Genomic DNA, 14,152 nt, shown 5'->3' on the forward strand with positions numbered 1-14,152 from the left:
AGGCAGTAGGAGATCCTTCCAGATCCTTTTCTTTGCCCCCATCCCTTGGCAAGAAGGAGGAATTAGCTCTGTAACCAGATCTTCCCAGCTGCATTTAATTTAAGGCACGAAACCAGCCACCGAAGCAGTCAAACTGGATCTAGCCAGCAGGGGGCAGTGTTGGCTCGTGCTCGAACCATCTCTGGGTGCAGAAAGTTTGATGTTTGGAGGGATTCCTGTGGCAAAATTGTATGACATATGCCCTATATTTGCATTATTTGGCTTCAGTTCATATTTTGCAAGTTGATTCCCTTAAAGGGGAAATTTATTGACCCGATTCCTAGTCACGTTTGTTTTTTTCTTTTAAAGAAACCTCATGCGCCATCACACAAAATAAGCCGAGGCAGGGGCATAATCTGAGTGCGGTTGGTGATGTGTGACACTTAAAAAAATTAAATTTAAACTTCATTTCATTTATTTCTATTTTCTTATAGTTATTCTTCCCCCAGGCCCAAATCGAAACCAAACGATATTAGATTTCCTTTGGCTAGAGAATGTCAAGGGGAGAAAAGCCCCACAGGGGGTCAAAAATTCCAAACTGGGTTTGTAAGAGGAAACTGTTCCCGCAGAAGCTGCCATTGTTTCAGCTGAAGCCTCCAGACTGCTTTGAGTACAGGATTCCAGCTATGAGACTAACCATGCTATGTGGGTGCCAGCATGCCCTTCTCTTTGAGAAGTTGGAGTTTGGCTTGCACCGAGGCCTTGGTATGCCCTGGACCTGAGGGACAGCGACGAGGGGCGCAGGTTTGGGAGTCGGGAAGATCTGGGGCTCTGCGGGGTACTGTGGGTCTCAGTTTGCTCAAACACTGCTCCTGGCGAGGACACGAAATGGTTAAAGCTCAGCAGCCGCGCGCATTCCCAGACAGGCTTTGCCTAATCCTTCCTCCCGCGTTAACAGACCCTCGCCCCAACCTTTCTTTCATTTTTCCCCGACCCCCTCCACCGAGTTACTACCAGACTAACGGCCTAATGGCAGCCCCAGCTCCGGACAGTAAACTTATTTATTTCTAAACCTGACCCCACCCCCCATCTATTCCGCGGCTGCCTCTTGCGGTGATTGCGCCGACGCCGGCCAAGGTTTGACCAAAAGAGAAAATAAATAAATAGAAAGGAGTTGGGGGTGGTCGCCCCCTTCCTCGCGCCTCCGTTGTGGGGCTCGCCTACCTCCCGCCCACAACCTCGGAGGCCACGGTGACGAGCGTCGCCCCAGCCAGTGGCGGCTGCAGGCTAGGGCGGCGGGGACGCGGGGCGGGGCTGTGGCCAATGAGCTGTAGCGGGGCAGGGCCCGCGGGTGACAGGACCAGAGCTGGGGAGTGGCGGCCACTGGAGTCCGGGAGCACCGAGGGGCGAGCAAAGTTTCTCAGTCCTGCTCGCGATCCAGAACAACCCTCCCCCTCCGTGTGTGCGCGCGTGTGTGTGAGTGCGTGAGTGCGCGCAGCGGGGAAGGGGCGGGGAGAGTGCGAGGGACCAGGAGAGGCAGCGGGGGACTCGCCGGGCTACAGACACACCGAAGTGCCACCTCCGAGCCCTGGCTGGGAAGCAGCGCATCCACCCGGTGTCCCGAGCAGCTGCCCCGCTCCTCCGCGTCCCCATCGTCCGCAGGGACCACGACGGAGGGACCCACCCCACTCCAAACACAAAGCCTGAAGGATTACAAAGTGAAACTGACCCGGGACAATAAAAGCACAGATCCCTGGACAAGGGCGAGGAGCGCTCGGGGGCGCTGGTGCCCGCTGACGCCCGGGGAAGAGCCCCTGGCATGGTGAGGGGAGGGGACTCCGGGACCAAGCGCTGCTGCTGCCACTGTCCGACCCCCACGGCGCCGAGGAGGAAGGGAAACCCACGCGCTGTGGACGTAAAAATGATGCTGGCGCGGAGGTGAAGGATGCGGAGCAGCGCCCGCGGCAGCCTGGGCTGGACCTTGGGCTTCGACCCGCGGCGGGAGCAAAGGCAGCCCGGGCTACGGGCAGGGGCACGGAGCTGAGAGCTGCGGGAGCCCTGGTGGGGACCGGGAGCCCTGGCTGCCTCAGCTGTGGGGGGAGGGAGCCCGATCCACAGGCGACCTTCCCGGCTCCCTCAGAGCGAGACCAGAGAAGAGTCTTCACAGCTAGCTTGGGATCTCCTGGCGTCCCCGCTCTACCTCCAGGGTGCAGGGGCTCCGCGGCTCTTGGCCCTGCCCTTTTTGGCGTCGCGCTCCGGGTAAGTTCTAAAGTTTTTAGAAAGATGTTCGTGCAGTAAGCGACTCCTCAGATCCCCCAAAATCAAAGCCGCCTCTCGTAACTCCGGTCCGCGGCCGGGACTCTCAGAATTGGGATTTCAACCTAAGTGTCTAGAGGCCTGCAAACTTTCACCGGAGAGCCCAGGGATGCTCCGCCGCCTGTCGTCTCACTCTCCTCTGCGCTGGTCGTCTCACCAGCTTCTCCTTCGTGCCGGTCCCTCACCCACTCTTCTGAACCGCAGAGGTCTCCGGCCAAACTGACCTTTTACTGGCGCCACTCAGAAGAACTCCAGGTCATCCCATTACCTTCACCTTGATTCTCTTCTCCAGGTTACTGGAAACTAGGACCATGAACTTGGCCGCAAACCGGACTCCGGGCCGCAGGCGGTTCCCGCTACCTTCCCCATCTCTGGGCCAGCTTCTGAGAGTCTGGGGACTGCTGTCGCTGCTCCCCAGTCCGGCCCGAGTCCAAGCGGCCGAACAGCGCCAGGTGTTTCAGGTGATGGAGGAGCAACCCCCAGGGACTCTGGTGGGCACCATCCCAACGCGTCCTGGCTTCACCTATCGGCTCAGTGAAAGCCACGCCCTGTTCGCTATTAACAGCAGCACTGGAGCGTTGTACACCACCGCTACCATCGACCGCGAGAGCCTGCCCAGCGATGTGGTCAACCTGGTGGTCCTTTCCAGCTCGCCCACCTACCCCACCGAGGTGCGCGTGCTGGTGCGTGACCTCAACGACAATGCCCCAGTCTTCCCAGACCCCTCGATCGTGGTCACCTTCAAGGAGGATAGTGGCAGCGGGCGTCAGGTCATTCTGGACACTGCCACCGACTCTGACATCGGCTCCAACGGCGTGGACCACCGCTCCTACCGCATCGTCCGCGGCAACGAGGCGGGCCGCTTTCGCCTGGACATCACTTTGAACCCCAGTGGCGAGGGAGCATTCCTGCACCTGGTGTCCAAGGGTGGGCTGGACCGCGAGGTCACACCTCAGTACCAGCTCCTGGTAGAGGTGGAGGACAAGGGTGAGCCAAAGCGGCGGGGTTACCTTCAGGTCAACGTGACTGTACAGGACATTAACGACAATCCCCCGGTGTTTGGCAGTTCCCATTACCAGGCGGGGGTGCCTGAAGACGCAGTTGTGGGTTCCAGTGTCCTGCAGGTGGCGGCGGCGGACGCAGACGAGGGCACCAATGCGGACATCCGTTACCGGCTGCAGGACGAGGGAACCCCCTTCCAGATGGACCCGGAGACGGGGCTCATCACCGTGAGAGAGCCGCTAGACTTTGAGGCCCGGCGACAGTATTCGCTGACAGTTCAGGCCACGGACCGAGGCGTGCCCTCGCTCACCGGGCGTGCCGAAGCGCTTATCCAGCTGCTAGATGTCAATGACAACGACCCTGTAGTGAAGTTTCGCTACTTCCCTGCCACCTCGCGCTACGCTTCGGTGGATGAGAACGCGCAGGTGGGTACCGTGGTGGCTCTGCTCACCGTGACCGATGCTGACTCCCCAGCAGCCAACGGAAACATTTCAGTGCAGATTCTCGGGGGTAATGAGCAGCGCCACTTTGAGGTACAGAGGAGCAAGGTGCCCAACCTGAGCCTCATCAAGGTGGCCAGCGCCCTGGACCGCGAGCGCATCCCTTCATACAATCTCACAGTCTCGGTCTCGGATAACTCCGGGGCGCCCCCTACTGCCGAGGTCCAGGCCCGCTCCTCTGTGGCCAGCTTGGTGATTTTTGTCAATGACATCAATGATCACCCTCCGGTCTTTGAGCAGCAAGTGTACAGAGTGAACCTGAGTGAGGAAGTACCTCCGGGGAGCTATGTGAGTGGGGTGTCTGCCACCGATGGTGACTCTGGTCTGAATGCTAACCTGCGTTATAGCATTGTCTCTGGAAATGGGTTGGGCTGGTTTCACATTAGTGAGCACAGTGGCCTGGTGACTACCAGCGCTGCTGGGGGCCTTGACCGTGAACTTGCTTCCCAGATTGTACTGAATATCAGTGCCCGAGATCAGGGAGTTCACCCTAAGGTATCCTATGCCCAGCTTGTGGTCAGTGTCCTGGATGTTAATGACCAAAAGCCCGTGTTTAGCCAGCCTGAAGGCTATGAGGTGTCTGTGGTTGAGAATGCTCCAACTGGGACAGAGCTGTTGGTTCTTGGGGCAACAGATGGGGATCTGGGTGACAATGGGACAGTGCGCTTCTCCCTGCAAGAGGCTGAGAGTGACCAAAGGCTCTTCCGCCTGGATCCAGTATCTGGGAGGCTGAGTACTATCTCTTCCCTGGACAGAGAGGAACAAGCCTTCTACTGTCTATTGATTCTAGCCACAGACCTGGGTTCCCCTCCCCAGTCCTCCACCGTGCAGGTAAACGTCAGTCTCCTTGATATAAACGACAACAGCCCTGTGTTCTACCCAGTCCAATACTTTGCTCATATCCAGGAAAATGAGCCCGGAGGTAGCTATGTCACCACAGTGTCTGCTACTGACCCAGACATGGGTCCCAACGGAACTGTTAAGTACAGTATATCAGCTGGGGACAGGTCTCGGTTTCAGATTCATGCTAAGAGTGGAGTCATTTCTACAAAGATGGCCCTAGACAGAGAAGAGAAAACAGCATACCAGCTGCAAATAGTGGCCACCGATGGGGGTAATTTACAGTCCCCCAGCCAGGCCATAGTAACAGTCACAGTGCTAGATACACAGGACAACCCACCCGTATTCAGCCAGGCTGCCTATAGCTTTGTGGTCTTTGAGAATGTGGCTCTGGGGTATCATGTGGGCAGTGTTTCTGCAACCACCATGGACCTTAATGCCAACATCAGTTACCTCATCACCACTGGGGACCAGAGAGGTATGTTTGCTATGAATCCTGTTACAGGGCAGCTGACCACAGCAAGTGTCATTGACAGGGAAGAACAGTCCTTTTATCAGCTGAGAGTGGTGGCCAGTGGGGGGGCAGTCACAGGAGATGCTGTGGTTAACATCACAGTGAAAGATTTGAATGACAACGCCCCCCACTTCCTCCAGGCAGTGGAAAGCATAGATGCAGTGGAGAACTGGCAGGCAGGACACAGCATCTTCCAGGCCAAAGCCGTGGACCCTGATGAAGGTGTCAACGGTAGGGTGCTCTATAGTCTGAAGCAGAACCCCAAGAACCTGTTTACTATTAACGAGCAGAATGGTAACATCAGTCTGCTGGGTACCCTAGATGTCCATGCTGGCTCGTACCAGGTAGAAATCGTGGCCTCCGATATGGGGGTCCCCCAGCTCTCCTCCAGCATCATTCTGACAGTTTATGTCCACGATGTAAATGACAACCCGCCAGTATTTGATCAGATTTCCTACGAGGTCACCCTTTCTGAGTCAGAGCCTGTGAACTCTCGATTCTTTAAAGTACAAGCTTTGGATAAAGATTCCGGAGCGAATGGGGAGATAGCATACGCGATCACAGATGGGAACAGTGGGGAGGCCTTTGGCATATTCCCAGATGGTCAGCTGTATATAAAGAGCGAACTAGATCGCGAACTTCAGGACAGATATGTGTTGCTGGTTGTTGCCTCTGACCGGGCGGTAGAGCCTCTAAGTGCTACTGTGAACGTCACTGTGATTTTAGAAGACGTGAATGACAACAGGCCTTTGTTTAATAGCACCAATTACACATTTTACTTCGAAGAGGAGCAGAGAGCCGGGTCATTCGTAGGCAAAGTCAGCGCTGTGGACAAAGACTTTGGGCCGAATGGGGAAGTAAGGTATGCTTTTGAGGTGGCACAGCCAGATTTCGAGCTGCATGCCATCACTGGGGAGATCACCAACACTCACAAGTTTGACAGAGAGTCCCTCATGAGGAGAAGGGGGACAGCAGTGTTCAGCTTCACAGTGATAGCCACGGATCAGGGCCTCCCTCAGCCTCTCAAGGACCAGGCCACTGTGCATGTCTACATGAAGGACATCAACGATAATGCCCCCAAGTTTCTAAAAGACTTTTATCAAGCTACAGTATCAGAGACGGCAACCAATCTGACCCAGGTCTTACGAGTGTCTGCCTCGGACGTGGATGAGGGGAATAATGGCCTCATTCATTACTCTATCCTCAAAGGAAATGAAGAGAGACAGTTTTCCATAGACAGGTTCTCTGGCCAGGTGACTCTCGTAGGCAAGTTAGACTATGAAGCAACCCCAGCCTATTCCCTCCTCATCCAGGCGGTGGATTCAGGGACCGTCCCCCTCAACTCGACCTGTACCCTGAGTATTGATATTTTGGATGAGAATGATAACACTCCCTCTTTCCCGAAGTCAACACTCTTTGTGGATGTTTTGGAAAACATGAGGATTGGGGAACTTGTATCCTCTGTCACTGCCACTGACTCGGACTCAGGTGTCAATGCCGATCTCCACTACACTATTACAGGGTCAAACAACCACGGGACTTTTAGTATTAGTCCAAACACCGGGAGTATCTTTCTGGCCAAAAAGTTGGACTTTGAGACACAGTCTTTATATAAATTAAACATAACAGCGAAAGACCAGGGGCGGCCTCCTCGGTCATCCACAATGTCAGTGGTGATCCATGTGAGGGACTTCAATGACAACCCCCCGAGCTTTCCTCCAGGAGACATTTTTAAGTCAATCGTGGAGAACATCCCCCTTGGTACATCTGTTATTTCTGTGACAGCACATGACCCAGATGCGGACATCAATGGGCAGCTGTCTTATGCCATCATCCAACAGATGCCCCGAGGCAACCACTTCAGCATAGACGAAGTCAAAGGAACCATCTACACCAGTGCTGAGATTGACAGGGAATTCGCCAACCTCTTTGAGTTAACGGTAAAAGCCAATGACCAAGCTGTGCCGATAGAAACCAGGAGGTATGCTTTGAAAAATGTGACCATTTTGGTGACGGACCTCAATGACAATGTCCCAATATTTATATCACAAAATGCACTGGCTGCAGACCCTTCAGCCATGATTGGTTCTGTCCTGACTACCATCATGGCTGCAGACCCGGATGAAGGTGCCAATGGAGAGGTGGAGTATGAGATAGTCAATGGGGACACAGACACCTTCACTGTGGATCGTTACAGTGGAGACCTTCGAGTGGCTTCTGCACTGGTTCCTTCTCAGCTCATTTACAACCTTATAGTATCAGCCACAGACCTTGGCCCAGAGAGAAGGAAGTCAACCACAGAACTGACTGTCATCCTTCAGGGCCTAGATGGGCCTGTTTTCACACAGACCAAATACATAACCATCTTGAAAGAAGGGGAGCCAATTGGCACCAATGTCATCTCCATAGAAGCAGCCAGCCCCAGAGGGTCAGAAGCTCCAGTGGAATATTACATCGTTTCTGTTCGTTGTGAAGAGAAGACTGTCGGACGTCTGTTTACCATTGGACGTCAGACTGGTGTCATTCAAACTGCAGCCATTTTGGACCGGGAGCAGGGAGCATGCCTCTACCTGGTGGATGTTTATGCCATAGAGAAGTCGTCTGCTTTTCCCAGGACACAGAGAGCAGAGGTAAGAGCTTGTATTCTTTTATTTGTTCTGAGTGGGCTTTTCTTCATGTTTACTCTCTATGAGTTAACCGTATTTTTATGGCTACTTTAATAAATAGGACGATGTGAACTTGTTGTCACATACTGACAGTTTCAGAAAATGCAGCTATAACCCAGGTTGTCATCAATAATGAACTTTTAAAATAGACTTCTATGTCCCCTACCAGCAACCATGAGTGTAAGGCTACTGCCACATCTTTAGTCATTTGCAGACGTAACTGAAGCCCATCTGTATGAGCAGAGCCACTGTACTAGCCTAGAACTCTCTAAAGAGACCAACTTGTGGGAGGAAAAGTCTCAGAGTTAAGACATTTCTGTTCCAAGGTGAAGAGCTTTGCTAGAACTCTAAATGGGTTGGATTTCAGAGTTGAGTGAAGCAGGAGCCTGTGTGGCAGTTTCTATCAGGACAATGTGGACTTCCCCAGCCTCAGCAAGCTTGGTGGATTCTTTATAGACAGTGACTAATTTCAGTGTTCTGAGCCAAGTGTGTGGAAGTTCCTGACTTCTGCCTGCAGGGCTTACAAACTGGCACGGACTAAACACTTCCCTTTTCCTTGTAAACTCAGGTGGCTGTGAACAGCTAGATCGGAGGTTCCACTCTGGTTCTTGACATAAAAGAGTGCTGTTAGGTGTGGTGGTGCAGGCACTTGTGCTATCTCCAGGTGGGAAACAAACCAGTTCCAAGCCCATCCCCCGGAAGGTGAAGACTGCCCCCACCCATCCTATTATCATCGTCTGGCTTCTTCTCTATTAGGTTCCTTTGTTCCAGGGTTGTGTGAAAGTCACCAAGAATTGGCCCGGCTACCTTCTGGAAACCTCCCTCAGAGCTTTCTGAGTTCTTCCTCCCACTTCCCACTCCCCTCAGAGATGTTCTAGCATCTGTCACTCATCCAAGCATTCAAAATATCAAATGTGGTTTCTGATGCTTGGCAGCCATCCAACTACAACACGCTGGTGGGATGGAGGGTGCTGTGTTTATTTGCCTGCTTTTTCCTTGTGGGAGGAGAAGGATGCTCTCCTTTGGAGTGCTTGCTTTTATTGTTAGCTTTTGCAATTCCCTGTGATTATTTACTTTTGCGATCGCTAGCTGTATGCATCCTATGGATGGGATTCAAAGGGCATTAGTGCTCACTAGAACTATAATTCCCAACAGTGCTGTACACTGTAAGTGGATCTCAATTTCCCCTTGCACATCTTGCCCCGGAGAGGCTTCAGAGTCAAATTGTCCCCTTACGCCTTCTCTAAAGATCTCGACATCAGAGGTCTTCTGTTCAGCTCAGGTCATGATTTATGTATAATTTTACGTTGATTTCAGTTTATTCCATGTCTCTCATTTTCTTCTCTGTAGTTATTTCTGAGATGAATAGCTTTGATTAGTTTGAAAAGCAAAATATTTACTGAAGGCTGGCAATTAAGACTCTCTGGATAATGACTGAACTTGTTAAACAGGTGACGTGATTAATGTTCCTGGGTGCCATTAGAAGCGCTACCACGCTTGTGATGTGAACCCATTTGATAGGGGAAGATTGGGTTGCCATGAATGTGCTCGACAGTGATATCTCTGAAACAGGCATAAGGATTAAAAATAATCATTACACATCATTTTTTGTTAGGAATGGGGACAGTATGCCACAGTGTCTCTTTTACCTCAATTATATCAGTATGACAGGTGTTCTTTTGGGCTTCCTGTGCCTTCTGCATTGAGAAACCAAAGGAGAATCAGCCTTTGTTGATTGTGTGTGTGTGTGTGTGTGTGTGTGTGTGTGTGTGTGTATCTGTGCATAAATGTGTGTGTATTTGTGAGTCTCTCTCTTGTGTATGTGTGTGCCTATTTGTGTGCATGTGTGCCTATGTGTGTGTGGTCCTGCTTGTGTATGTGTTCATGTGAATGTATTTGCATATGATGTGCATGTGTGTGTGTGTGTGTAAGACTGTATTTGTGCATGAATGTTTGTGCATCTTTCTCTCCCTCCCTTCCTCCTTCCCTCCCTCACTTCTCTCTTCTTCTCTCTCTCTTTCTCTTTCTCTCTCTCTCTCTCTCTCTCTCTCTCTCTCTCTGTGTGTGTGTGTGTACTCATGACATACCCATATTTCAGGATACCCTCTATTATGCTCAAAGAACACTGAAAGCAGTAGTTCGGAGGTAAAATTTCATACCATTATTTATTGTACTTTCCTCATGCATAAATTAAACTAGTTAGTTTTTCACTACGTTCAATTGATTTACTATGATTCTGCAAAGAGAAGCCTTGATGGCAAGGGTGACTTGTGCATTGTTTGTTTGCAGGTTCAGACTTTCTGATGTATTTGAAAACATGCATTTGTCTAACTTGATAGGGGTCCGGGCTGATGCACATGACTCAGGCCAGTGTCACAGCAGATCACTGTGTGATAAGAGGGTCAGGAGAGAAGATGGACAATTGACCTGCTTTCTCTGTCTAGGTCTGATGCTTGGTGTGGGCACAGATTACATTTGATATTGCCCACTCTGGACATCTGCCCAAGGGACACATTCTCTCACTCGGCCTGTCAGAGCTAAAGCTTGGCAGGGGCAGGAATGCCTTCAAAGTAATTCTCTCTTCTGTAATATGTCAATTAATTAATTAATTTTAATTAAAATGTAAAAATGTTTTATTTCCAAACTTGCAACTTAGGACCTCATGATGACTAGGGGCTTTGTTTCATCAGTCTTTGATATTTCAGAGCCTCATGTTTTTACTCAGCATGCTGTAGGGGCTACAAACGTGTTACTACTGAGTTACCTAGTAGAAGAACCAAGACCAGAATACAGCTACCTCACGGAGGAGTCCAAAAAAAAGTTGTCCGAATTGATGGTATAGGTGAATTTGACCAATCAGTTGAATGTGGGCAGAGAATAGTAATTATCTCTGCTCTACAAATGAAATGAGAATTGTCAGGGAAGTTGAAAGAACAGAGGGAAGTGAACGTGTGGTCTGACATATGGTGACCAGGAGTGAAAAGGAGCTGAACCCATCGGGATCATATACACTGCATTGCAGGCCACTGACCTTCGGAACTCCCTCATGTTCCCTTGCAACCCCTAAGGGCTTCCAGATGAAGAGTGTCTCTGAACCATTCTCCTTAACTTGTTTTAGGGCTTGAATGAGAAATGTCTTGCATAGGCTTCTGCATTTTGAAACTTTTAGGAAGTGGAGCTTTGGTGGAGGAATCACTGGTGGAGGCACCGAGAGCTTTTAGCACCGCCCTACTTCTTGCTTGAGTTTCAGCTTCCTGTTTGCAGTTGAGATGTGATCTCCCAACTTTTGACTCCTGAGACTTTCTGCCATACTTGCCCATCACTACGGACTTTTATATCTCCATACCATAAGCTAAAATAGATGGGTTTGTCTGTAATTTGCTTTTGGTTGTGGTATTTCCTCTCATCAACAGAAAAGTAACTAATGTGCTAGTTTTAAAAAAGCAACAGGAAAATATAGGATACTGATTTATTAACATTGTATGTAACATAATGTTCTTTTCTGTTTAAAGATGTTACATGTTTACATTTGAAAATTGGAAGTAATGATGTTTCAGCTTTAAAATTTTTCTTTGGCTTAGGACTTACAGAATATAGTAGGAGTCCCAAACTTTTATTTTTCTGGTTGAATACAATGTGTTATTTTGTTTATTTTTTTCTGTTAAAATATTGAGATTAATCCATTCTCAGAAAGGGAGGTTGAGTAGGGCAATGGAAACATATTTTGGTTTGGTGCCTGCTCAGGTAATTACTGATTTTACCATCCCTAGAGGAACAGTGTCTTGGCAACACACCAGAGAGCCAACCATCTGGTTTCCCTGTGTAGTCATGCAAACATCTGTGATCTATGCCTTGTTGCAATTGGATCTTCCCCTGTTTAAGATACATCCATCAGCCATTTGCAATTCAGAAAATACTAGTGTAAATGACAGAGACTTTGTAAAACAGGACAGTTTTTGGTAGTTTATTTTGTGAATTCTTATTCTCATTTTAAATGATAGTCTAACATTTTGATGAATATATTTGTGTATGCATGAGTGTGTTTGTCTGTGCACATGTATGTGTATGAGTCTGTTACATATGTTGTCTGTGTATATGTGAATGCTTATGTGTGATTGTGTGTGAGTGTATATATGTATGTTCATGGTTGTATATATCTATATTTATGTGTATATATGTGTGCTTATTGTAATATAGTCAAGCCTTGCTATTCTGCTAGTTTATTACATAGCATTTTTATTTTTGTGATGAGACTCCACAGAACACACTCCCTTTAGATGTTTCACAAATACATGTATATCATCACAAATACATTGTGTCATCAACAGTTGTGGTTGTTGTATATTAAGTCTCCTAAAATATGTTCCGCTTAATAACAGTGGTATATGTTAGACCCACATCTGGCTATCTCCTGTCCAAATACTCCAGACTCTAGGAACTCTACTCTACTCTCTCCTGTTCCCTGGACTCTCAGGTATGAGCGAGTCACAGAGATCATGTGGCATCAGTGTGTGCTTGGTATTTCACTCAGCATTACACCTCCGGTCTCGTCCATTCAGCTGCAGATCTGTGTCTCGCTGCTCTGAAACACATGCAGTGTCATGCACATGCATCCTGTGTCTCTCAGATGGTCACATGGGTTGGTGTTTTAGTCTGGCTCCTTCACAGTGCTCAGTCAGCATGGATGTGGATTAGTCTCCAGAGACCTGCATTTCATTCCTTGTGGATACTGTAGGCTGTGGCACTTCTGTCTTTCATGTTTGTACAGAACTTCCCTAGTGTTTTCTGTGATGGAACTACCAGTTTGCATCCACTGCTACAGTTCAGATGTTGTGGGCTTGGTCCCTTTGGTGTCACTACTGAGGTTGGGTGCAACCCTGCAGAGATGCAGTTTGCTGGGGGGTGGGGGGATTTAGGATATTTAGGACATCCTTAAAGGAGACCAGTACCACAATCCCTTCCTGTTCCTCTTTGTTCTCTGGCTCATGACGTAGCCAGTTCCTGCTACCTTGTTCTTCTGACTCCATCTTTTGCCTCATCACTGGCCCAAATCAAGGATGCTAATGGGTCATGAACCAGAGACTCCAAAACTGAAATCCACAATAACCCTCTATTCTCATAAACTGATCATCCCAGGGATTTTGTTATAGTCACAGTAAGCTGACCAACACACCAAGCATTGGTATATGTGAATAAATTCTTCACAGAATCTGTGGCAGTAATCTTGTTTTTAGATGTTGATCCTTCTAACTGGAGTGCAGTATCACATCATGGGTTTGGTTCATGTTTGCCTGCAGCTCTTTGATGTTGAACAATCATTTACAGACCTGTTGACCATCTGTACAACTTCTATAACATCTTATGCCTATGACTTAACTCTGTTGCTTACTTTGATACTATTTGAAATGTTTAAATTTCTTATATATTATCAACACTAAGCCCCTGTTGGATTCATCCTTTAGGCTGTCTTCCCATCTAAAGGTTTTTCTCTTACTGGGTTGGTTGTTTCTATCACTGTCAAAGCTTTGTAGTCTGATTTCTATTTGCCTAGTTTTTACATCTTCCAGTCTGTAGTTTTGAGATAATAATAATAATAATAATAATAATAATAATGCAAGATCACTATTTTGAATCAAAGTATATTGTGGGAAGTGTTTTATTCTACAGTTCAGCTTGAGGTCTGGCCTCTCATCTTCAGTCCATTTTTACAACACGAGGAATGAAGGTCTGGGTTCATCCACACCGAATTCGAGCAGGGCTTTTCCCCGCTCCATCCAGTGAGAACCCTTTCTTTCCCCAAGGAGTGTTCTTGCAGCCACTTGTTACTGCAAGTCAATCCACTGGCAGCGCGTGACTGTCTCTGCTATCTTCTCCTAGTGACCTGAGCGCCTGTTTTCATGACAACACATAGCATAGCATTTGGCTTGCAGAAAATACTTCACATGTATTGACTAGCAAACCTCCTGGGGATGGTTAGGAAGAATTCACAATCCAAATTTTTACTTGTCAGGTCAGATTTTTATAGGTAACAACCTACCCTGTCAAGTGTTTTGTTTGAAGTGTCAGGTCCCTTTCATTCATTATAAAAGCGAACAGTTTCTGTTAGTGGCTCTTTGCATGGAAACGGGCCTCCCCAGATAGTCGCTTCTCAAGCTAACAGCACAGTCAGTTGGAGCTTTCTTTCACACCACCACAGCCCTCAGCTGGGTGCAAAGCACTGATTCTCTGTGTATAACTCATCCTGTATACCACAAAACACTGATAAGACATTAAGACTGAAGACTTCATGGGGAATAATTGGTTCTAAAGAGCATTGACTTTTTACTTTGAGTGAA

At 48.7% G+C, this 14,152-nt stretch overlaps 1 protein-coding gene across 1 annotated transcript in view; it reads left to right on the plus strand.

Moving 5' to 3' along the window:
- The first annotated feature begins 1,361 nt into the window (after window positions 1–1,361).
- Fat4 (FAT atypical cadherin 4) overlaps window positions 1,362–14,152 on the plus strand; it is a 129,410-nt gene continuing 116,619 nt past the window's right edge. The window contains exon 1 of the mRNA NM_001415042.1: window positions 1,362–7,781. Within this exon, the coding sequence (NP_001401971.1) occupies window positions 2,607–7,781 (5,175 nt within the window). The 5' untranslated portion in view covers window positions 1,362–2,606. The remainder of the gene's footprint in view (window positions 7,782–14,152) is intronic.

This window comes from Rattus norvegicus, chromosome 2 (genome assembly GCF_021556685.1).
Source record: "Rattus norvegicus strain SHRSP/BbbUtx chromosome 2, alternate assembly SHRSP_T2T, whole genome shotgun sequence".
Lineage (NCBI taxonomy): Eukaryota > Metazoa > Chordata > Mammalia > Rodentia > Muridae > Rattus > Rattus norvegicus.